Source organism: Hyaena hyaena, unplaced genomic scaffold (assembly GCF_003009895.1).
Source record: "Hyaena hyaena isolate Hyena2069 unplaced genomic scaffold, ASM300989v1 scaffold_36, whole genome shotgun sequence".
NCBI classification, from domain to species: domain Eukaryota; kingdom Metazoa; phylum Chordata; class Mammalia; order Carnivora; family Hyaenidae; genus Hyaena; species Hyaena hyaena.
Window position 1 is genome coordinate 3,472,589 of NW_024080668.1, and position 24,251 is coordinate 3,496,839.

General features: G+C 41.5%; 3 protein-coding genes across 8 annotated transcripts; 2 read left to right on the forward strand and 1 right to left on the reverse strand.

The window, feature by feature from the left end:
- The first annotated feature begins 35 nt into the window (after positions 1-35).
- Positions 36-9,069, forward strand: NKAPD1 (NKAP domain containing 1). Of its 5 annotated transcripts, none has more exons than XM_039229187.1 (7): positions 36-132; positions 293-693; positions 1,321-1,397; positions 2,396-2,496; positions 4,029-4,178; positions 5,910-5,963; positions 6,641-9,069. In XM_039229187.1, exons 3-7 carry the CDS (start codon positions 1,329-1,331, stop codon positions 7,146-7,148), a joined length of 882 nt encoding a protein of 293 aa, XP_039085118.1. In that variant the 5' UTR covers positions 36-132; positions 293-693; positions 1,321-1,328; the 3' UTR covers positions 7,149-9,069. The 5 variants fall into 5 exon arrangements, with proteins under 5 accessions (XP_039085118.1, XP_039085119.1, XP_039085117.1 ...); XM_039229188.1 differs by having other exon boundaries at positions 664-693; XM_039229186.1 differs by having other exon boundaries at positions 36-693.
- A 208-nt stretch (positions 9,070-9,277) lies between these two features.
- Positions 9,278-11,202, reverse strand: TIMM8B (translocase of inner mitochondrial membrane 8 homolog B). The gene is made up of 2 exons (XM_039229191.1): positions 11,065-11,202; positions 9,278-9,669 (listed from the first exon to the last, which is right to left on the reverse strand). The coding sequence occupies exons 1-2, from the start codon at positions 11,191-11,193 to the stop codon at positions 9,502-9,504; spliced, it is 297 nt and encodes a 98-aa protein (XP_039085122.1). The 5' UTR covers positions 11,194-11,202; the 3' UTR covers positions 9,278-9,501.
- Positions 11,203-11,260: 58 nt separating this feature from the next.
- On the forward strand, positions 11,261-23,174 carry SDHD (succinate dehydrogenase complex subunit D). 2 transcript variants are annotated; one of them, XM_039229195.1, is made up of 4 exons: positions 11,278-11,386; positions 14,895-15,011; positions 16,916-17,060; positions 22,192-23,174. In XM_039229195.1, the coding sequence occupies exons 1-4, from the start codon at positions 11,335-11,337 to the stop codon at positions 22,355-22,357; spliced, it is 480 nt and encodes a 159-aa protein (XP_039085126.1). In that variant the 5' UTR covers positions 11,278-11,334; the 3' UTR covers positions 22,358-23,174. The 2 variants fall into 2 exon arrangements, with proteins under 2 accessions (XP_039085127.1, XP_039085126.1); XM_039229196.1 differs by lacking the exon at positions 16,916-17,060 and having other exon boundaries at positions 11,261-11,386; positions 22,192-22,280.
- Positions 23,175-24,251: the final 1,077 nt, after the last annotated feature.

Consider the following 24,251-nt stretch of genomic DNA (forward strand, 5'->3'; position numbering starts at 1 on the left):
CCGGTCCCCGGTTGGTGGGAAGAGTTTCTCCGGAGAACGACTTCCGGCCCGAAAGGGAAGTCCGCTCCCTTGTCTCCCAGATCTCCCCCTCCCCCCTCCCCAATTCCCCGCCACGCGAAGCTGCGGCGCACGGTATGGGTGTGTTTGTGTGTGTTCGTATGGGGAGGGCGTTTGGAGGGAAGGTTACCGGGAGCTCCGTGGCCGCTGGGGGACAGGGATCCCGGTGACAGAGATGGGGGCATTTTCTCTGTCTTCCCCTTGGAAGCTTCACCCCCCCCTTCGGGCACTCTAGGTATTTCTTGGGGCCCAGTCGAGGATTGTACCCGTCCAGAGCGTCCCCGTCCTTTCGGGAGAGCGAAGCCCAACCCCCGGGTCCGTCCCCGAGGAGCGCGAGCGGGGAATGCCCCGTCGAGCCGGCCGTCCGGATCCCGCGGGGCGGCGCAGCCTCCGGCCTCAGTCGGGAAAGAGACCCCCCCTGTCGGGCTGGGCTGGGGGCAAGGCAGCGGTGGCCTGGGCCGCGGCTGAGGGCAGAATAACCGGTGGGAAGGCTACGTTTTCACGAAGGACTCGGGTGAAGCTGCAGAGCTGCCTTTGAGCCCTGACTCCTTGGCTTCCTGAGTCGGAGGAGATCTTGTAATGGAGTGGTTCTTCGTCTCACACTAGCAAGATGCCTGATTTCCTCAGGATCGAGGGGTGAGTGAGCGGTGGGGTGGTTGCACAAAACCGCTGCTAGCTACACACTGAATACCCGTGCCATCTGTTTTTTGGAGGCTTCTGTACAAAGTAGAAAGTGAAATTCCCCTGAATGGAGAAATTTAGGGCCTCTCTGCATTTGATGGTCAATGTTGACATTTGGTGGACCCCGATAGTCTTCAGATCTAGGTATTTGCTTCATCACAAACTGATTTTGGGATTCTAGAGTTGATTTCTAATCCGAACCTGGTTTGCCTTGGCCTAACTGGCCTGGGGCAAGTTATGGCTTAAGGGAATTTCACCTACAAAATAGGGATTAAGATGCTTGCCTCATATAAAACGTGGGATTGTTTTGAGGATTAAATAAAATGGTGTCCTTGAAAGCACTTAGTTTTGTGCAGTTTAAAAGAACTTCGATGTACATTTATCTCAGTTACATTCATCTTCCCATTAGTGTGGTCAGGCATTTGTCTCCTTTTAATGGTGAGGGGAAAACTGCCCCTTAGGACTTCTGACTTCTTGTTCAGTGATCTTTTCTTTTTTTTACCTCGTGCTTCTTTATAACATTGTGATAAAAAAGAAGGTAATAAAGGAAATTATTAAGTGTTATTTCTTGATTCATTTCAGATTGAAGAATGTCCCGGGTTCCATTGGGGAAAGTCCTCCTAAGGAATGTCATCCGGCACACAGATGCTCACAATAAGGTGAGAGGTACAATCTAGTTCTTCCTCAACATTTATCGAAGGCATACAGTGTGCCAAGCATTATGTTGGTAGTTTGGAGATACAAAGATGAATAAAATAGGTGATTATAATCTATTTGACAAGTACTGGAATTGAGACATATACAAAGTGCTTCAGCGCACTGAAGAAGGAATAATGAAATCTGCCTTGGGAAATAAGGAAAGGCTTCACAGAATGGGTGGTATTTGAGCTGCTGCTGATATTTGAATTCCTTCTTGTTGAACAGGTTAAATTTTACCATATGTAAAAGATCATTCCAGACAGAAAGAACATCATGTACTCACATGGCAACAGAAAAGAACATGCAGCACTTGGGGCTTGGCAAGGAATGTGCATTCAGAAAGCAGGGAATGTGGGGGAGGGGCGCGGTGTAGTAACAAGATAAAGCTTGAGTGGTAAATTAGAGTTGGCTTGTGAGGCTCTTTCTTCTAAATAAAAAAGAAACCATCAAATGTCTTTAAGATGGTTATGACATGATTGTATTTGTATCTTAGAAAGATGATTTGTTAGCTGGATAGGGGATATAGATCAGATGGAGAGACCAGATAGGCAAGTGCAGTGCTCCAGGTGAGAGATGGTGAGGGGTTTGCATGAAAACAGTGATATTAGGGATGAAGGTGAGGAATTTAGGAGAGAGAATCCAAAGAACTTGGTGACTAATTGAAACAGAAAGGATTGTCATTTGATTATTGCAGCATGATTGCAAAAATAATAAGGTGGTAAGTGTGTCTGTGCAGGGTTAAAAAGTTCTCGTGTCATTGCACAATTCCATGTATTTGAGATTCACTGGATAGGATTATTTAGCCACTCTAGAAATCCTCAATTTGTTTGCCAGGTTCCTGATCATAACCCAATCTATAATGCAATAATCAGTGCAGAGTGTATTGTCAGCTACTTTTCTGTGATGTAAAATGTTATTTTTAGTCATTTATATTTCTTTTCTTTTAAAAAAAATGTAGATTCAGGAGGAATCAGATATGTGGAAAATCAGAGAACTGGAGAAACAGATGGAAGATGCTTACCGGGGAACCAAAAGGAAAATGTTACCCGGTAGTTCAAGGTGAAGTTGCAGCTCTAACAACCAAAATAATTCTGATCTTGTTCAGAACCATTAACTTTCACTTAAAAGCATTTTAGTATGCTAAAGATAGATAAGCTCAGTTCTCTGAATCTTTAAGCCTTCCTTCTTTCATAAATCTAGACTCACGCATAAAGATAGTGGCTACGGTGTATATGACTTAATTCTTAGTACTCATTTGCAATGGAGAATTAAAAAATTCTGTCTAGAACAACTTGAAAAGTTAAGGATTTTGTGTATTCTGACCTTGCTTGATGGCTTTTAAGATTTACTCTTAGCTATCATTCCCTTCTTTCCTCTATTAATCTTTGATTCTCTTTCAGCCTTTCTTTACTACATCTCCTTGCTGTGTTCACCAAGTCACATAGCCTTTCACATTACCCTCTTAATAATTTCAGTGTTGAGTATGCAGGCTTATTGTCTTATCTGTAGAGGTATAGGAATATCTGAATGTTTGGAACATCTCTTGGGCTTCATATGCCTGTTAGTGTAGAACTGTATGAAAAATGACTATACTAATAATGCTGATTTCTAAAGCCACCCAGGGAAACAATGAATATATGAGATATTTAAGGGGAATGAGTGTGCCTGTAGAGTATTCAGGCTTTGGAGTGTGATTGGCCGTATGTGAGGGGCTTTAAACAAGAAAGTATTTGGGGTCTCCGAGGTAAAGAAGGTAGGGTCTCAATATAAAAATAAATATCTTTGCAGATATTTGCAGATAAAATGTTTTCTTGCTAAAGATGGTCCTTTGAGAATTTAGAAGTTAGTGCAGATATTGGTTTGTCTTGTATTAGTTGTTCAGTTCCAAGAGGCATTTCCAGGAACAAAATACTATTTTTAGAGTGAATTATTAACGCCTGTCATGGTCTAATAAATCTTTAAAGCATAATCTCTTTAGGGGCAGGATTCTGATGGTCTCCCATTTGCTTTTACATTCCTAGCAGCTAGAACAGCACCTAGCATATAGGTGGCCCGTAAACATTTTTGATAATTGATTAGCTTGCTGAGTGACTTGTTAGTGGACCTTGTAAGTATGGGCTGTATCACTGGTTTTCAGCGGTTTTTCTACCCCAGCATTCTCATGGGTTAGGCCTTGCTCCTACTGTTACTATGGCCTCAGTGCAGCAGGTTGCTGGTTTTCGAGGAAGGGAGATTTCAGAATCACCAGGGTGGTTTGAAATTGTTACCAGCTGTGATTATGCTCAGCATCCTTTGCATGAACTCCTGCTTGAGAATCAGTGAGTGAGCTACAGCGTGCCATAGTCCATAAGTCATTTTTGTCTGTATTCTGCAAGAGGATGGGTAGTAATGGTCAGATTTTCACTGGACAAGTGTACAGACTTAGAGAGTAGAACAGATCATGACTTTTTACATGGTTTGTTTTTAAACACTAAATACCGGGTAGTTTTGTTTTCCCCTTAGCTTGTTCAGTGGGTTTGGTGCATGACATTCCATAAAGGAGCCTCACAGATTGCTTCTAAGTATAAAAGGTCTGCTGTTTTTCCTTATAGCCGGATGCGTAGTGATGGTTTTGATGAAGAGAGTCAGAGAGACTATTGGAGGCCAAAGAATGAAATTTCTGGGGCACTAGAAGATGATTTTCTTAAGGCTAAATCCTGGAATAAGAAGTTATATGATTATGAAGCTAACATGCCAGACAGGTTTGTAACTAAATTCTTGTGACCATTAATGATATCTGACTTGAGAATGTGTACTTTTAAAAATTAATTATCTCTACAAAAACTTGCACACAAATGTTCATAGCATAATTATCATAATGGCCCAAAAGTGGAAACCCAGATGTCTCTCTTAACTGATGAAGGGATGAACAGAATGGTATAGTAGTCCCCCCTTCTCCATGAGGGATATGTTCTAACACCCCCAGTGCTTGCCTAAAACTGTGAGTTGTACTGAACCCTATATATACTGTGTTTTTTCCTGTACATACATTCTTATGATAAAGCTTAATTTCTTTATTTTTTAAATATTTACTTTTGAGAAAGAGTGAGCATGAGCAGAGGAGGGATTTGGGGGCGGGACAGAGGATCTGAAGCAGGCTTTGTGCTGACAGCAGACAGCCTGATGCAGGGCTCAAACTGATGAACCATGAGATCATGACCTGAGCTGAAGTTGGATGCCTGACTGACTGAGCCACCCAGGTGCTCCTGATAAAGTTTAATTTCTAAATTGGGGACAGTAAGAGCTTTACAATAACTAAAAATAGAACAATTATAACAATATACTCTAATAAGCTTTATGTGAGTGTGGTCTCTCAAATATTTTATTAGTACTGTACTCACCATTCTTCTTGTCATGATGTGAGATGATAAAATGCCTGTGTGATGAGGTGATGTGAAGGGAATCATGTAGACATTTTGATGTAGCATTAGGCTGCTGCTGACCTCTGACAAATGACAGAAGGAGGGCGATCTGCTTCTAGAAAGCAAAACTGAAGATAAGGGGGGACTAATGTGATGTTCCTGGACAGTGAAAGGAATAAAGTACTGATATACTGTAACATGGATGAACCTTGGAAACAGGTGAAAACCAGACACAAAAGGCCACTTATTACATGATTCTATTTATATGGTATGTCCAGAATAGGCAAATCCATAGAGACAGAAAGTAGATTCGTGGTTGCCATGGGCTACAGGAGAGGGAGGAATGGAGAGTTACTGCTAAAGGATGGAGTTCCTTTTTGGGTGATGAAGATGTTCTGAAATTAGAAAGTGGTGATGGCTGCGCAATTCTGAATATACTAAAAGCCACTGAATTGTACTTTAAAAGGGTGAATTTTATGGTATAGGAATTACATCTCAATAAAATTGCTATGTTAAAAAAAATTGTTCCAATGTAGACAGCATTACGTTAAGAGTTGTTTTTGGAGAAGTATTTCACAGCTAAAGAGCAGAGTAGAAGAGTTCCTTAGTGTTTCTTGAGAACAAGTTCTCTTACAAATGGACAAAAGAATCCTTTGTGTCTAAAATAATAATGTGGGGTGCCTGGGTGGCTTAGTCGGTTAAGCGTCCGACTTTCGCTTAGGTCATGATCTCGCGGTTCGTGGGTTCGAGCCCCGCGTCGGGCTCTGTGCTGACTGCCAGCTCAGAGCCTGGAACCTGTTTCAGTCTGTGACTCCCTCTCTCTCTGACCCTCCCCTGCTCACGCTGTCTCTCTCTCTCTCCTAGAAATAAATAAAACATTTAAAAAAAAAATAATAATGTGCAGTACAGAAAATGTAGCCAGTTAAGCTTGAAGGTGGGGTTGGCTCTATCATGCTTTCTTTGTTCTGTGTGCATGTCTGTATGTGTGCACTCCTGAGTCTAATTTTTTTTAATTTAAAGAAATGTAGGTATTGCCTTAATAATACATGTAATATTTATGTCATTTTACAGATGGGGTCACAGTGGTTACAAAGAGTTATACCCTGAAGAATTTGAAACAGACAGGTAAGGCAAATAGACTTACTGAAAAAAAAGAAGCCAAGTCTGAACCAGTACCAAGTAATACTATACCAAGTCTGAACTATAAATTGGGTTCCTAATTTTATAAAGGAGGTAACATTTGCCATTAAAAATGTAACCAGAAAATGACAGGCAATTTAGTTGGGAGATAATTGGTATTTTGCCTTTTCCTGATTGATGTTCTGCATATATATATATATATGTAATATTTAGGTTCTTATACATAGTATTCCATACATTAACTCAAGGTGACAGATTAGAATTTTTATCTTTAAGAAAACAAAAAGTGAGAGTGATAGTCTCATAGTAACCTTCTGTCAGAGCTCTTATTTAAAATTCAGATGTTGGGGTGCCTGGGTGGCTCAGTCAGTTAGTTAAGTGTCCACCTTCGGCTCAGGTAACGATCTCACAGTTCATGGGTTTGAGCCCCGCGTCGGGCTCTGTGCTGGCAGCTAGCTCAGAGCCTGGAGCCTGTTTCAGATTCTGTGTCTCCTCCTCTTTCTGACTCTCCCCTGCTCACACACTCTCTCTCTCTCTGTCAGAAAGAAATAAAACATTTAAAAAAATTCAGATGTTAACCTCAACTTTCTATGTAGAGTACAGAATACTAAATATAAATATGCTTTTTATTTCCTATAGTAAAGTAGTTTCTTTTTTACTAGTAGTGACCAGCAAGATATTACCAATGGAAAAAAAACATCTCCCCAAGTAAAATCATCCACCCACGAGTCTCACAAACACAAGAAGTCAAAGAAATCCCACAAAAAAAAGCAGAAAAAAAAGTCACACAAAAAACAGAAGAAAAGCAAAAAGGAAGCCACAGACGTAACAGCAGATTCCTCAAGCGAGTTCTCAGAAGAAACTGGGGCTTCTAGTACCAGAAAAAGGAAACAGCCACATAAGTGCAAGAAAAAATCCAGGAAAAAGTCTCTCAAGAAACCTGCTTTATTCTTAGATGCAGAAAGTGACACTTCCCAGTCTGATGATTCCGCATCCAGCAGTTCTGAGGAAGGTGAGGAAAGAGACACTAAGAAAACCAAAAGGAAAAAGAAAGAGAAAAAAGTCCATATCCCTATAGTTAACAATGAAATACAGCAGAGGACAAACAAACGCACAAATTGGAAAGTGGCTACAGATGAAAGGTCTGCAGACAGTTCAGAGGATGACTAAATGAGAAACATTCTTCATTTGCCCAGCTGACTCCTGGTTACTTGCAGCTCTGTTGCCTTCGGGTTTTGCCAGTGACTCTACTGCCCAGTACAGGGGCCCTGAGGTCAGAGGTGTCCTGTGCCATCTATATATGTTCTGACAGACTTGTCTTGTTTTGGCCTGTTAAACTTGATCCTCCTGTTGTTAATAGGGAGTCTGGTATTTTGTTATGAAGTATTCTCGAAGAGATTATTTTTTGCAATTAATCACACTTAGGGTAGAGTGCATATACAGCAAATTAAAGGACCCAGAAAGCTGAACCCACTAATGACCTGGGTACACCAATTGGAATGTTGAATCTGAGGAAAGCAAGGGCTGGGATCGAGAGGTGGGTTGGAACTGGTACTGTGTCGAATGTTGTAAGGGAACATCGTGTTGCTGTTTAATAGCTGGTGCCAGGACTTAACTTTTTGTGTCTTCAGCCTTGGTGCTTTGATCTTTCTGTGTTTGGCCCCTTAGATATGTCCAGTTTATTTAATGAGAAAAAGAGTATAAGAACAAGATACTTTTCCTTCATGATAACATCCATAGACCGCTGTTATTATGAGACTAGGGTTTTTTGTTTTTTTGGTCAAATTCCCCTGCTGGACAGGGTCTGTGGATACATTCAGTATACCCCTAAACATGGTGATTAGATAGTAAATGGTTTTCTACTTCCATTGCTGTATATTGCCTAAATGGACTGGTGTTCAAAATTCTTTCTTTGGTTGTCCTAAGTCCTCAACCAAATGGGATAAAGTTAGGAATTGGTCATGCCGTCTAATGGTGCTCTGAACAGGATTCAGGGTCACAACTGCCATTTAAATGTTATCTTCCTTGTTCATTTCTAAATTTATTAATGAACTTTAGATTTTCCCTGAAACTAAGTTGAATCAGTTCCAAAATGAAACAGGTTTCTCAGGGATGCACCCACTTCTTCCCAGTCAGCCTTCTGGTTAAAGCACCAAGCAGAGATCATATTATTTCCCTTTGCTCTATACTGTGATCCCTACTGTTGATTCTTAAGAAACCAAAATATCACTGAAAAAAAGGCTGTTAGAACAAAGGTGAATTTTTTCATTATGACAGAATGTCAAGTGACATTGGTTTCCTGGTTGTCACTTCATGGGCTGAGTAGAAAACTTGAAAACCCAGACTTTTGGTCTTGGTTCTGCCACTAACTAGTTATGAAGTCTGAACAGGTAAGTTAACGTCCCCGGCCTCACTTTCCCCACGTAGAACACAGAAATACTTCATGGTAGCATGACAGTGTAAGACACCAGCAATAGAATAGACCTAGAACAACATTCCGTGAGGTGGTAATACTTTGTAGTTCTAACTACTAAATTTGTTCTCTTTCCAGAACAGATTTCTAATAAAATGCTTAGTTATAAAATACATGGTTGGCTAGAGGTTCCCATCCCTTGATTATAAGCAGGTGCTACCTTTGAGGATATTTACTTGAAAATATTAATACTTTGGTACTCAATTGTCAATGTTCCATGGCGTATATTTTTACCTTTGGGATTAGTAGGGGCCCAAGGGTTGGGGGCGGGGGGCAGTCTGTAATTACTACCTCTTAACCTAAAGCAATTGTTTTGTTCTTGGAGTAAGTGAAATCTTTGTTGGAAGGAGTCTTCAGCACGTATTTTTTAAGCATTCTCTCTGTGCTGTAAAAGTTCTGATTTTAGCAGACTCAGGAAGATGGGCCAGTGTGAACAAGGCGTCTCCAGGAAGTTGGTTCTGCTCTGGTCTTGACCCTCCCCTTCTCCCATACTAGCAGGCCTATTCCTTTCCCAAGAATACACATCTTGCCTGTTTTTGGTTTGTTTGTTTGTTTGTTTTTGCCATGTTTACCTTTTCTTGGTCATGTATAAGCAATAAAGCTGTTTTCTGTTCTTCACCCTTCTCCACCCCAATTTCTCTTCTATACCTTAGGCTAAGGTTTTGATGGTTCTTCTAGCCCCCTTAATTAGTGGCTTAGGATGGCTCTTCAAAACCCAAGATCTCTCATTTGCACTACTGGTCTTGGAACATACTTATTTCTAATTTTCCTGTCAATCAGAGTTCTCTGTATTAAATCCTAAAACGGGATTTAAAAAAAAAAAGAGTTGGAGAATTCACATTTATTAACTGTTGTGATACAACCTGGAATTTCTGAATTCCAAATAAATAAATTTCACTTTTTGAACATTTGATCTGTTACTTTTTAGCACCAACAGGCTTGGTAACAGCCTCAAGTTCACCTGACAATGGGCTGATGACCTTCCCCCAGTGGCCCTTCAATCTGCTTAACAACAAGTCCTTTGCTTCTGTCATTCTCCAAAGGGATGGTCTACTGCCCTCCCTTCTGAACAATCTGGGCAAACCGACTGGTGATAGCAAGAGTAGTGTCAATGAAGCGGTCCACACAGCTAGAGAGACAATTTTCAGTGCGAGAGTCCAGACGATTCCCTGGCTTGTCCACACATTTATCCCAGCATAGCTCCATGAAGTGATGCACCTAAGAGGAAAGAAAATTAATAGCTATTGGGGTTGGCATATAGGTCTAACTCTGCAAAATTTATTTCCTTCCCATTCTTTCTCATTTTCTAACACCCTACGGAATCATTCTTACAATCAACAAACCATGGGCTCGCCTCATAATTTGTCCTCACTTCATACTTTGTCACCAAGATGTCCCAGATCCTTGTCCCTACATTGCAATAATCCTTTATCCTCTCTGTTTCTATTTTTCTCTTTCGTAATTGAAAATTACTTCCCATCAAGTCACCCCTCTGTTTGCTTAATGCATCAACTCCTCTCTTAGCCACTCAGGGTGCTCCCTTATTTAATCAACCTGTTGTGCTTCCATGAAATACAGGCACAGCATACTCAACCCTTAATATTCCTGGAATGCCCTCCCTAAAGATTTTTCCCATTCCGCAACACAGTTCAAAATTTTACTTCCTTGAAGTCCACTGTCTATTTTTTCCCACTATGTGAAGTCCTTAATCATTGTAGGTTTTCAGGCAGAGAATCTTTTATCTTTCCAAATAGCTCCAGTGTAAGCTGGGAAGGTATGGTGCCAATTAATTTCTCCCAAACCACTGCACTCTTCTCACTCCAAACCTACCCCATACTACCACTAAAGAGCACTCTTCAATCATTTACTGAAGGCGTGCTATTTAGGATGCCGAGTACTAAGCACTCAGGCAGTACTGCCTGCGGACCTAAAGTACAACTGTCTCCTCAGTCTGAGACGCAGTTAAGCAACGAGCCACGCTGCTAGTGATCCTGCGGCTAGTAAGCGACCACGCCGGTTTCAAACCACGGCGAAAGGGCTCCAAAACACTTGTTCTAAACTACAGTCCAGACTGACTACTTCAGAGTCCACCTTTCTCCATTAACGTTCTACTGCTTTGTCGTTTTCAAACACATTATCGCATCTGATCTCCACAATTCAGGGAGGCAGCGCGCGACTGCAAAACCAAAACCCACATGGGTGGGTGTCCTGCCTAGAGGCACGTGGCCTGTAAGGGGCACAGCCAGGAGCAGAACCCCGAACCTTCCGAATGCCAAGCCCAGAGAGCTCCCACCCAAGGAGGTTCCGGTGTCCTTGGCCTCGCCCGAACCTTTCTCCTCTGCTTTACACTTTCTCTTTCCCCCGCGCCGGGTTTGCAGGGCGGGCACCTCCGCACTACTGGTCACCAGGGGCCGGGGGGCCATGCTCATTTCTTTTCTGAGAAGAACCGGGCGCAGCAGGAACGCGCACTGGGCAGCCTCCCCGTGGTGAGGTGGCAGAGCTCGGCTAGTTTTTTTTCCCAGCGGCTGTCACTTCGCGGGCTGAGTAAAGAGCCTAAAAACTCAACCTGCGCCTCCGCCTCCTTTCTCTCCACCCTGGTCCTCGTCCCCGCACCTGTGCCGTGAACTGCGCCTTCTGTTGTTCGGCCGCCACCAGGCGCTGCAACTCGGCTTCGTCCGCCTCACCCAGCTCCGCCATCGTCCGCCTCGAACGCCCGGCTTTCTTACGAGCGGAAGCGCGCATGCGCGGCGGACGCGCGCCTGCTCCCGGCTTCCGGTTCACCGGGCATTTTCCTGTCCCTTGTTTTCTTCCGTTGTCGAGAGGTGGGAGTTGTCGAGTGACTGCTTCCGGGTTGCTGGGTGACCTTGAGCCTTCGGGAGAGAGATGGCGAGTCTCTGGAGGCTGAGTGTCCTGTGCGGTGCGCAAGGAGGCCGAGGTGAGGAGTCCTGGTACAGGACTTAGCACAGTCTCCAGCCGGGGAAGGCGGTGCGGTGAGGCTTTGTCTGCGGGCGGCGAGGCCTCTTGAGCAGGGAATCCCTCCATCCCGTTGGCGGATCTGGCTCCTGTCGAAACCATGGCGATAACCATTGTTGCTTATGCTCCTAGACGTTCTTTCGAGCGCTTATAGTCCCCGCTCTGGGCTGACGTGGGAATGGGTAACCTGAAAGAGAGCTCCTAGAAGTTACGGTCTTGCTGAGGCTATTCATAAAAGTTCTTTTTTTTTTCCCCCCCTCCCAATTCACTGTTCTTAGAATACACCTACCCTGCGTCGGAAACGTGTGTTAGGCTCTAAGTCCCAATGCCTGGTCTTGCCCATTTACCCTGGAGTTGGTGTAGGGGTCGGGAGATCAATTCGATAATCATTCAGCGGGGCATTTGTATCATACCAGACACTAGTAGGATTGGGATACAAATTGAATAAAACATAGTTCCTCCCTCTCGAAGTTTTCATTTTTATTTGGAAAACACATGTAAGCATAACTTAACAAAGCAGAAACCTGAAACCAAAATTATTTTGGTAGTCCAGGGGAAGAACATACCAGTTGTGTGTTTCAGAAGGGTTACCCTCTTTTGGTTCCTGAAGGAGATGTGTCCTATTTGAGCCTCGGGGATAAGGAAGGCCACAGGAAGAAGGGCATTACATTTGGAGCTACTGGAATGAGCAAAAGTGATGATGAAGGTGTAGGAATTCGAAGTAAGAGAGTGAATAACTAGATATTATTAGTGCATGAAACTGAAGGCGAAAAATGAGAGATGAATCTGGAAAGGTGAGCTGGAAACAAATCATGGAAGAACTTGTCTTGATAAGGAGTGTGCATTTACCCGCATGGGGACCACTGAAGGATTTGACATAGAGTTTGCAGTTTAAATCAGTCTTTTGGAGGGAGGGGGGCGCCTGGGTGGCTCATTCAGTTAAGTGTCCGACTTTGGCTCATGTCTTGATCTCTAAGTTCGGGAGTTCGAGCTCCACGTTGGGCTCTGTGCTGACAGCTCAGAGCTTGGAGCCTGCTTCCGATTCTGTGTCATCCCCTCTCTATGACCCTCCCCCTCCTTGCATTCTGTCTGTCACAAAAATAAATAAACATTAAAAAAAAAGATCACTTGGGTAACATTGTGGTAATGGCCGTCATAGAAGATGGTACACATAGAAGATGGACACACATAAGGGAGTTGAGATAAGACACTGTTGGAGTAGTACAGAAAAGCAGATGATCTCAAATGTTAAAAAGATACATCAGTATGATTTGGTGATTGACAGTTTAGGGAGGGAAGTTATGTATGACTTCTAGTTTTTTGGTTTAGGTTAAGAGTGACTGGGATGTCATTAAATACAATGGGGAACAAGCAAATGGAAGACACGTTTGGTTGAGAAAGTGAGTTGCAGGATGATTTTATTAATTTTTGGCATGGTGAGTTTGAGGATCTTGTAGGATATCTCAGGGGAGAGGCCCAGCAGGCATGTAAACTTCTGAAACTCTGGAGAGATAGCAGGGTTGCAGGTACAGAATTGAGTGTCATCAGCTTATGCATAGAATAAGCTGAGTGGATAAAATGGCCAAGGGTGGGCTTAGGATGTGAGGAGAACAATGGGGGGATGGTAGAATGTTAGGGAAACATTCGAGTGAATGCAGGAGGAGATTGATATAGGATGTCAGAAAATAAAAGGAAGGACTAGAAGAGAGTTCATCAAAAAAGAAGAGAGGAAAGGCCCAATAAGATGAAGATTAAACAGTCTTTGTTGGATGTGACCACATGGAGACCATTGGCAACTTAACAAAGCAGTTTTAGTGGGGATAAAAATAAGTTTCGGAGTTGAAGACTGATTGGGAAGTGAGTAGGTGGAGGTGATTTAACCAACACTTTAAAGAAGCAGAGTTGGAATAGCCAAATTATGGAAAGAGCCTAAATGTCCATCAACTGATGAATGGATAAAGAAGCAGTGATATATATATATACAGTGAAGTACTTGGCAATGAAAAAGAATGAAACCTTGTCCTTTGCAACGACGTGGATGGAACTGGAGTGTATTATGCTAAGTGAAATAAGTCAGTCAGAGAAAGATATCTATTTTCACTCATATGTGGATTTTGAAAAAGTTAACAGAAGACCACGGAAGAAGGGAAGGGAAAAAAGTAGTTACAAACTGAGAGAGAGTCAAACCATAAGAGACTCTTAAATACAGAGAACAAACTGAGGGTTGATGGGCGGGGTGGGGTAAGTGGCAGGAGTGGGGAAAATGTGTGATGGGCATTGAGGTAGGCACTTGTTGGGATGAGCACTGGGTGTTGGATGTAAGTTATGTATCATGGGAATCTATCCGTGAAGCCTAGAGCACACTGTATACTCAGTATATTAGCTAACTTGACAATAAATTACATTAAAAAAAAATAAAGCAGCATAGTTGGAAATGGCCAATAGGAAGGAAGGAAGAGGTGAAAGACACAGAAGAGAAATTACCTTTTATTGAGTAATTATGACATTCTGGGAATTATGCTGAGCACCTTGCATGTATTTTCAGTGGAGTATTATGAAGTAAGTGCTACTATTTTCATTTTACAGATAAGGACATTTAGTCTTAGAGAGGCTGTTTAACTTAATTGCTCATCACCTCACAGCTAGTAAAGTGGTGGAGTTGCGTGAATTTCAGTCTGTTTTTTAACCAAGAGACAGGATCTAAAAGGGGACAGAAAGGGATTGGTTCAAGAGTACAAGTGGAGGGGCACCTGGGTGGCTCTGTCTCTGCCTCTCTGTCTTTCTCTTTCTCAAAAATAAAGAAAATATTTAAAAAATAAAAAAAAAAAAGTACAAGTGGAGAAACTGATCTAGAAAAGGAAGATGGTAATAGATGTACTTCCTAAAGTAGACTGAATTCCTTGAGGACAAAGCCTGTCTTTTATCTCTTGCTCCGGTGAAGAGCATACTCTTACATGTAGTAAGTGTTTATTGGTTGAATAAATGAATAAATGGAAATAGAAAGGAACTATAATTTTTTTTTTTTTACGTTTATTTTTAGAGACAGTGCGCACGCGAGCAGGGGAGGGGAAGGGAGGGGAGAGAGAGAGAGAAGCCCAAGCAGGCTCCACTTTGCTAGTTCAGAGCCTGATGCGGGGTTTGAACCCATGAGCCATGAGATCATGACCTGGGTCAAGAACAAAGAGAGTTGGACCCCCAGCCAACTGAGCCACCCAGGCACCCTATAATTTACTTTTTAAAATTGTTAAGTGTGAAGCCCTTTTACATAAGTGGTTCATTGATTTTTCAATTTTTCAGTGGCTACTTAGTCTGACTTCATAGCAATCCAGGGAAATGATACTGTCCTCATTTCACAGAGAAGCTGTTATCCCCTGTTTGGGGTTAAATAGTTTACTTATGGTCATTTAGAAAGTCTGTTACTCCTGTTAACGGAGAAATGTTTATGACCTCCCTTATGTCTCTTTCCTCAGCTCTGTGTCTCCGATTTCCAGCGGTCAGACCTGCTTATGTCTCAGCATTTCTCCAGGACCAACCTACCCCAGGACAGTGTAGAACACAGCACATTCACCTGTCCCCCAACCACCATGGTATGTTGGTTTTTTTTTTTTCATTGCTGCTGCGTTTTGAGCTCTTGCCATCTTTGTCTTGGCTAATTTTCATGCCTTTGGCAGGACTTGCTCTCTGTGGAGTGGAATTCTTATGTCCAACTCTGTCAGATGAAGACCTGTTTAGCCTGCACCTTGGGGCAGACAATGTCAGCATGGTTGAACTATGCCATTTACACTGAAAGAGAACCCTTCTGGTCTAAGTCTATGAAAATTTCAGTTTTTTTAAAGGAAGGAAATAGCTTTGTAGGAAGAGTCTGTAAAATATAGTCATTCTTACTTATTTAGCTGTTTGAGAGGAACCAGATACAAATAATTCAGAATAGTAGACAATTTAAAAAATCACACATGTTTATGGGGCGCCCGGGTGGCTTAGTCGGCTAAGCGTCCGACTTTCGCTCAGGTCATGATCTCGCGGTTCGTGGGTTCGAGCCCCGCGTCGGGCTCTGTGCTGACTGCCAGCTCAGAGCCTGGAGCCTGTTTCAGTCTGTGACTCCCTCTCTCTCTGACCCTCCCCTGCTCACGCTGTCTCTCTCTCTCTCTCCTAGAAATAAATAAAACATTAAAAAAAAAAAAAAAATCATTAAAAAATCACACATGTTTATAGCTGTAAACTGATTTGCTTTTTTTTATTTAGGTCGATATTAAAATCACTTGGCATTTTTTTGGTGAATATTACAGAAAACCTGTAGGCGAATAGTAAGCTAACTGTTATTTCCAGTTTTAAAGTCTGGAAAGATCTGTATTTTATAGAGATAATGAGTTCTCTTGATTCTTTTTTTTTTTTTTTAATGTTTTTTTTTTTATTTATTTCTAGGAGAGAGACAGAGACAGCGTGAGCAGGGGAGGGTCAGAGAGAGAGGGAGACACAGACTCTGAAATTGGCTCCAGGCTCCGAGCTGGCAGTCAGCACAGAGCCCGACGCGGGGCTTGAACCCACGAACCGCGAGATCATGACCTAAGCGAAAGTCGGTCGCTTAACCGACTAAGCCACCCAGGCGCCCCATGAGTTTTCTTGATTCTTAAGTTAATAACTTAGGGATAGTTGCATCTGAATTATGAGAAATTAGGCAAGTATAGTTTTTCTGCTTTTTAGAATTATTTTATCTTGGAAAAGTTTTTGTTTCTACATTCCTTTGCTTAGTTTAGTTAAATTTAGCAGAGCAGTTTTAATTTTAAGTTCATGGGACTGAAGGAAAGTCCCTGAAATTATAAACATAGTTTTTAACATATGTGTCCACATGCATTTTCCTGGGGAATATCTCTCTCCTTTTATTAGATTCCCAAAGGGATCTGTAACCAAAAAAGGATAGAAGCTCCCAAAGAAATGTTTAAAGCCCATTTTGTTTTTCACTTATTTAGAAGTTTTCATGTTCCATATCTGTTTTGGACTATTTACAAGTGATGGGACCGAAGAAGGACCATAATCCAAATTTGAATTGGATGGTTTAGTTTTGTTTTCAGAGGAGTTTTAGTATTACCTTCGAATTCTAAAGATTAGAAGGTGTAAATGAAAGAGTAATGTTTTAAGTGAATTCCTCATCTGGTATTAACTTATATTCGTAAAGTATCCATTACACTCAAGTCCAAGGTTGGTAGTTCTACGAAGGTCGTTCATCCATCTTCTGGCCTGTGAGCAAACTAGATTAGTCTTCTAATCAATTTAAGTAGGAACTGAGACACCTCGTGCTAAAGAACTTCAAAGAAGGGTGATGGCATCTTTCTCAGTTGCCGCCTTTATCTTACTTTCTTCATGCTCAGTTAAGTCTCGTATGCATACTGTTTGCCATTCTGTCAGCTAGGTTATTTTATGGCAAATACTGAATGTGAGAGATGTGTGTTTCCCTCTTTCAACTCTTATGAATCTGGACCCCCCATTTTTATAGCTGGTTCCAAGGCTGCATCTCTCCACTGGACTGGCGAGAGGGTGGTCAGCGTTTTGCTCCTGGGCCTAATTCCAGCTGCTTATTTGAATCCCAGCTCTGCGATGGACTACTCCTTGGCGGCAGCCCTCACGCTCCATAGTCACTGGCAAGTACAGCAGACCCTTCAGTGTTACACTGCTGAGTTTATTTGCTGGAAGCTTGTCCCATTACGCATACGAGGGAGAAGTTGATTAAGATACTCAGACCTGTAGCAACTTTAAAACATGTAAAATATTTGTATGCCCAGATTTGTGTATCTACCTGCCTATTTGATGTCTTTACTTCCATATCTAATAGGCATTTTGAATATAGCATGTTATCAAACTGGGTTCCTGGTCTTCCCCAGATCTCGCCCTCTGTCACTCTTGCCTGTCTGAGTTAATGGCATTTTCGCTCTTCTAATTGTTCATGCCTCCACCCTGGTCATCATCCTTGATTCCGGTCGTAGCCATCTAACTGGTCCTCCTGTCTATTCCCAACACAGCAGCCCCAGTGATGTGTTAAAATGTTAAGTCAGGTCAAGACATTCTCCTCAAAACGCTTTGCAGTCTTTTAACCTTTCTCAGACTGTAAGTCAGAATTCTTGTGGTGGTCCAGCGTACTCCAGCGTATTTACGCCCAACGTAACCTGGCCGTTTCTTCCCAAGCCTCCAGCTACTCTCTCCGTCATTCACACCGGCTTCCATGATAGTTCTTGGACGCTCCAGGGACACTCCAGGCCTCAAGGCTCTACTTTTGCTTCTGCCTGTCACTCCCTTTCTCTAGTTACATGGCTTATTCCTCATTTCCTTCCCATTGAACTGTCACCTTCTCGATGAGCCTTCTCTAACCAGTTATTCACACTGTAGTGTCCTTCCCAGCGTGTCCTATCCCTCTCCCCTGTTTTATTTTTCTCAGCGGTGCTCATTAGCTTCAACTATACTGTGTCATCTATCATTTTGTGTATTCCTTGTCTCCCCTTACTAGAATGAAAGCACAGATACAGAAAATTACAAGAATCACATCCATGGCTTAATAAATTATTGTAAGGGTAATGCTGCCCCGGTAAAGAAATAGAACTTTGCCACCTACTCCAGACTCTTCTTCCTTGTGTTCTACCTCAGTTATAGTTGTTCAACATCCCCCCAACCAGGAACTATTATCCTGGTTTTTATAGTAATCACTTCCTTACATTTTGTTGTAGTTTTACCACCCAGTTGTGCATCCTTAGACACTATAGTTACGTCTTGCCCTTTTTAAAAAAAGAAAACAGACTTTTGGCTGTTCTTGTTTGTTGTTATATATTTCATGCCTAGAACAGTACCTGATATGCGCTAAGTAAATATTTATTGAATGAATGAATTCCTGGCTTCTATTTATTTTATCCAGCATAGTTTGTTAGACTTTCTAAGTTAATGAACCCTCTGAAAAGTTTCTAAATAACAGTTGAGATCTTTGAGCTCATTTTATGATGTTTTATAAGGACAACATGATATTGTGGGCGAGGGAAGCATTTTTGGGTTGTTAGAACTGAAAGGACTTGGGAATATCTTAACCAACCCTGTTATTTTACAGATGTAGAAACTAAACCCCCGGTTTGGGGGGGGTTAAGTGATTTATCAGAATGATTTTGTAAATAGTGTTACAAGGGATTTTCTTTACCTAATTTTCTAGGATTGGTCAGGAGAATTACCCTTTAACCTATAGACCTTTCAAAATACACGATTCTAATTGCATATGAAATATTAGATCACAAGGACAGGAATGTTTCTCTAATATGTGGTTCTTGGCAGAAGATCCATCTAAATCCACGAAAAATCAGAATAATTCTAAAGTAATATATTTTTATTATTTTTTATTTATTTTATTTTTCTCCAGGTACCTTACTAATTCTTCCTTTTCTCTCTCTCTGTCTCTTTCACAAATACACACACACACACACACACACACACACACACACACTATGACTTAAAAGAGTTGTCTGTGATTGTGCAGTAATTCCTTAGGATCTCTTCTCTCTCTCTTTTTTTTTTTAATGTTTTATTTATTTCTAGGAGAGAGAGAGAGAGAGACAGCGTGAGCAGGGGAGGGTCAGAGAGAGAGGGAGTCACAGACTCTGAAACAGGCTCCAGGCTCTGAGCTGGCAGTCAGCACAGAGCCCGAGGTGGGGCTCGAACCCACGAACTGCGAGATCATGACCTAAGCGAAAGTCGGACGCTTAACCGACTAAGCCACCCAGGCGCCCCGGATCTCTTCTCTTTTAATCCACATTAATTGGGCTTTTATCCTAACTGCATAACTGAAGCCATTCTTACCAGTGTCCCCCAAAACCCTCCTTTTTTCAAAATCCAGCTGTTCTCGGTCCTCCTTTTACTTGAACTCTCAGCATCATTCAACTTAATTGACCACCGCCTCCTTAAATAATTTTCTTTGGCTTTGTAGACCCTATGCCCACCATTTTCCTCCACTTCACCCGCTGCACCTTCTAGTCTCTGATGTCAGCTTCTCCCTTTGTCTGGACTTCCTGAACAAGAAAGCCCTGAATCCTGGGCTCTGTCTTCCTTTCTTTATTCCTCTGATTTCCTGAGGTGCACTCAGATCTGGCCTTTTTTCCTGATCTGCAGTCCAATGATTCCACTTGTCTAACCATCGGAGTCCGTTTGAATGCGTAATAGTCACCCAAATTTAACATTGCCAAAAGCCGCTCTTTCCTGCCCCCAAATCTCTCTTGATTTCCCCTCAAAGCTGCCTCCTTTCCTGTTCTTCCCTAACTCAATTAAATCATGGTTGCTCAAGCCAAAAATCCTAGGAGTTATTCTAGATATTTCTTTTTGTCTTATCCCACATTTAGTCCATCAGCTCTGTCTTTTTGTTCCCGGCTCAGAACATAGCCTGCCTGAATCGTCGCTTCACATCATCTCCCCCATCGCCAGCCTAGGTTCAGCCAACAGTCTTGCCGAAGCCACTTTCTTTGCCTCCTAACTGGTTTTCTGTTTCTGTTCTTGCCCCCTCTTCTGCTGTCTGCACTATCTATTCACCACACTGCAGCTGAGGTGATCTTTTTTAAAAGTAAAATTACATTTATTTATAGAAGATATACAGATGACTCATGAGCACATGAAAAAATGCTCAACACAAGTTTTTATTAGAGAAATTTAGATCAAAACCACAATAAGCTGCCACTTCATCCTTAGTACGATGGCTCTAATCAAAAAGATGGGCGGTAACACGTGTTTCAAGGGTATGGAGAAGTTGGGAGTCCTCCTGTGTCTCTGCTGGAAATGTAAGAAGTTGCAGCCGCTTGGGAAAACAGTTTGGCGGTTCTAACAAAAAGTTAGAGTTACCATATAACCCATTGATTCCACTTTTAGGTGTGTACACCTCAAAGTTGAAAACACATATCCTCACACAAAAACTTGAATAGTAATATTAATACAGTGTAATTTACAATAGCTGTAAAGAGAAAACAAGTATGCCACAACGTGGATGAACCTTGAAAATGTTAAGTGAAAGAAGCTTGACACAAAAGGCCACGTGTTGTATGACTTCATTTATATAAAATGTACAGAATAGGCCAGTCCGTAGAAACGGAAAACTTAGTTGTTGAATAATGAGCCAATGGATACAGGTTTCTTTTGGGGTGATGAAAATGTGGAATTAAATAGTGATGATGTTGTACAGCTTTGTGAATACACTAAAAACCACTGAAGTGTACACTTTAAAAAGGGTTAATTTTATGGGGCATGCCCAGCTAGCTCAGTGGGTAGAATGTGGGACTTTGATGTCAGGGTCATGAGTTAAAGCTCCACATTGGGCATGGTGCTTACTTTAAAAGAAGATGTTGGGAGTGCCTGGGTGGCTCAGTTAAGCATCTGACTTCAGCTCAGGTCATGATCTCATGGTCTGTGAGTTTGAGCCCTGCATTGAGCTCTGTGCTGATAGCTCGGAGCTTGGAGCCTGCTTTAGATTCTGTGTCTCCCTCTCTCTCTGCCCCTCCCCTGCTCATGCTCTGTCTCTATCAAAAAAAAAAAAAAGTTAAAAAAAAAAGAAGGTGTTTATTTTATGGTATGTGAATTACATCTCACTAATATTTACTCCTACTTAAAACATATCTATTGTTTCCCATTATATTTCATATGAAACTCAAACTTTTAAAAAAATTTTTATTTTAATGTTTTATTTCTGAGAGAGAGAGACAGACAGACAGACAGTGTGAGCAGGGGAGGGTCAGAGAGAGAGGGAGATACAGAATCCGAAACAGGCTCCAGGCTCTGAGCTAGCTGTCAGCACAGAGCCCGACGCAGGGCTCAAACCCATGAACCGTGAGATCATGACCTGAGCCGAAGTCAGAGGCCCACCTGACTGAACCACCCAGGCACCCCCAACCTTTTTTTTTTTTTTTTTTTTTTTAAAGATTTTTACTTTTAAGTAATGTTTATACCCAGTGTGAGGCTCAAACTCACAACCCCGAGATCAAGAGTCATGTGCTCCATGGACTGAGACACCCAGACACCACTGAAATATAAACTTTTATCATGACCTTCAAGGCCCTATGTGATCTGCCCTTCCCTTATGATCTTTGTGTCCCCTAGAGACACTAATCTTTTTCCTATTCCTCAAAGATGCCAAGGTCATTGTCATTTCTTTTTGGAATGTTCTTTTCATTTAGGTCACCCTTTCCAAAATATTTCTTCATAGCACGTATGTATATTTTTCTCCTTCACTAGAATCTGTTCCATAAAGGCAGGGATGCTGTCTTATTTGCTGTTCTTTCAACATCTATAACAGGTTCTGGCACATACTGTCTGCTTCATAAATATTTTTTTTAATTATTGAAAAACTATAGAGCATTTGTTTTAAAGTTTATTTATTTATTTTTTACTAATCTGTACACCCAGTGTGCGGCTTGAACTCACGACCCTGTGATCAAAGAGCCACATGCTTCTCCGACTGAGCCAGCCAGGTGCCCCTGGAGCATTTGTTTTAATTAAACAAACAAACAAACAAACAAACAACAACCAAGGTTTTGTATGTAAAGTGGCAGTTAGCTACTGTCTTTGATAGAAGTAACTCTGGAAAGTTGAATCTGAAGAATAGAGATGTCTCTAAACTCTTGATTCCTTCATTTTGGTTTATGACTGTTGTGACCCTGAGTTGTACTTTGAACCTGATAATTACTGTTTTGCAGTCAGGTTAGCTATTTAGCCTTCTGACTTTACTTTGATTTTCCTTTTGTACTATTATTATTACTTTTTTAGGGGCCTTGGACAAGTGGTTACTGACTACGTTCACGGAGATGCTTTGCAGAAAACTGCCAAAGCAGGCGTTTTGGCCCTGTCAGCTTTAACCTTTGCTGGGCTCTGTTATTTCAACTATCATGATGTGGGCATCTGCAAAGCTGTCGCCATGCTATGGAAGCTCTGAGCGTTTTGACTTAATACCACGAGAATTGATTGTACACCTCTTTGCCTCTGCTCTGTCATGCCATTCAACTCAAAATAAGGAGGAAATAACAGATAAGTCCATTGGTGAGACAAACCTCTTCTAATCGCCTGGTTATTTTTAGAATTTAGTCTTTGAGGAAAAGGTTCGAGAGGAATTGTATCCAACAAATTTGGGGACTGAGTTCCTTGTTCTGGTCAGTTTATGGGGTTGTCTCCCAGCTTCTCACAAGACTCAGCATAACTAAACATTACATATGAGCTTTGGCCTGTTAGCTTTTCAGATTCTTAAAGGGAATTCAGCTTTATTACTATCAATACCTGATCAAACGTCTGTGTTTGTCCTGTAAACGATGGAGAAAGGGAAAGATTGTTAATTCACAAGTAAAGACTTTGCGGAAAATTATACAGTGTTTAATTTTTGAAACTTCCCTCTCTGTTCAGTTAATACCAGTTATTGATGGTTACAAGTCCTAGGGAAACTTTAAAGTTAGGAAATACTGCTATATGACATTACTCATTCCTAAAACCTGGGAAGAACTTCGGAGTATAGAAAAATTCCATATAGGGAAGAGGCCCCCTTATAGATGTATCAAAATATTACAGATGCTGAACTGAGACTTAATCCTCAAATGTGTTTATTTTACTTATTCTAATAATGTTCTACAAATATAAAACTGTAGGTAATAAATTGTTATTTTCCCACTACAGGAATTTCTAATGTGAAAATGTATTCTATGAAAATAAAGTGTTTTTTTTAAATAAAATGCTATATAATAAAAAAATGTATTCTAGTCTTTTATGTATTGACTCCCTAGTTTTATTCAGTAGAACTCGGTGTCGTTTGCATATATTGCACTAAAATAGGACTATTTAAGTTTCCTTCTAGGGCTTAGCAGTTAGGTAAATTACAAAGTACTGTAATACAAAAAAAGACTCACATGTAATAGACAGAAATACACTGAGTATGAGTAGTTTGGTATAAGAAGAGTATTAAATACATTTGACCTTCAAACAGCATTTGCACGGGTCCACTTATATGTGGATTTTTTTCGATATATACAGTACAGTACTGTAAATGTATTTCTTCTTTGGGATTTTTATATTTTTTCTCTAACTTTATTTTAAGAATACAGCATATAAATCATATAACATAAAAAATATGTGCTAATTAACTGTTTAGGTAATCAGTAAGACTTTCGGTCACCAGTAGGCTATTAGGTCAGTTTTGGGGGAGTCACACAGATATTTGACTGTGTAAGATGTCAGTGCCCCTAACCCCCGCATCATTTAAGGGTCAACTGTAGTAGGAATTAGAATGACGTCCAGATCGTGATGTTCTGTAAAATGCCAGCCTTTGGTATTTAAATTATATTCTGTATGCAGTTAGTTTGGTCTGAGGGTGAGTGTAAGGCATGATGGTTTGTTTCTCTTAGCAACATAGTGGAGCTGGGACTTGGCACGTTTCCCCCACTGAGGACCTTACTGGGCAGATGAGGCAAGCTATGGAAGGGCAGCTGGCTAGAGGGTAAGTGTGTTCACGAATGTCTGTACTAGGGGTTATAGGTAAGCTCCCCTTTATGTGCTTATAGCCTTGTCGGAGACTTACATGTATATTACGGGCTTAGGAAGAGGTGATTAATTCTGTTTTGGGGTTGCTTAAAGGTTTGAAAGGGACAATGCCTGAATAGCAGTGGTTCACCGAGGAGTGTTGGTAGATGACCAGTCTGCTTTGACAGGAGAAATAAAATATTAGTAATAATATTACTAATACAATAGTAATACAGCTTACATTGTTTACAATTGGGGTTCTTGGGGTGCCTGGGGGGCTGAGTCGGCTAAGTGTCCAACTTTGGCTCAGGTCATGATCTCACGGT

Coding starts and splice junctions, on each gene's coding strand:
- NKAPD1 (XM_039229186.1), top strand. CDS start 1,329: ATGTCCCGGGTTCCATTGGGGAAAGTCCTCCTAAGGAATGTCATCCGG. Junction 1,398..2,395: donor ACACAGATGCTCACAATAAG/GTGAGAGGTACA, acceptor AAAAAAATGTAG/ATTCAGGAGGAATCAGATAT. Junction 4,179..5,909: donor GAAGCTAACATGCCAGACAG/GTTTGTAACTAA, acceptor GTCATTTTACAG/ATGGGGTCACAGTGGTTACA.
- TIMM8B (XM_039229191.1), bottom strand. CDS start 11,193: ATGCGCGCTTCCGCTCGTAAGAAAGCCGGGCGTTCGAGGCGGACGATG. Junction 9,670..11,064: donor AGGCGCAGTTCACGGCACAG/GTGCGGGGACGA, acceptor CTTTCCTCTTAG/GTGCATCACTTCATGGAGCT.
- SDHD (XM_039229195.1), top strand. CDS start 11,335: ATGGCGAGTCTCTGGAGGCTGAGTGTCCTGTGCGGTGCGCAAGGAGGC. Junction 11,387..14,894: donor CGGTGCGCAAGGAGGCCGAG/GTGAGGAGTCCT, acceptor CTCTTTCCTCAG/CTCTGTGTCTCCGATTTCCA. Junction 17,061..22,191: donor CTCACGCTCCATAGTCACTG/GCAAGTACAGCA, acceptor TTACTTTTTTAG/GGGCCTTGGACAAGTGGTTA.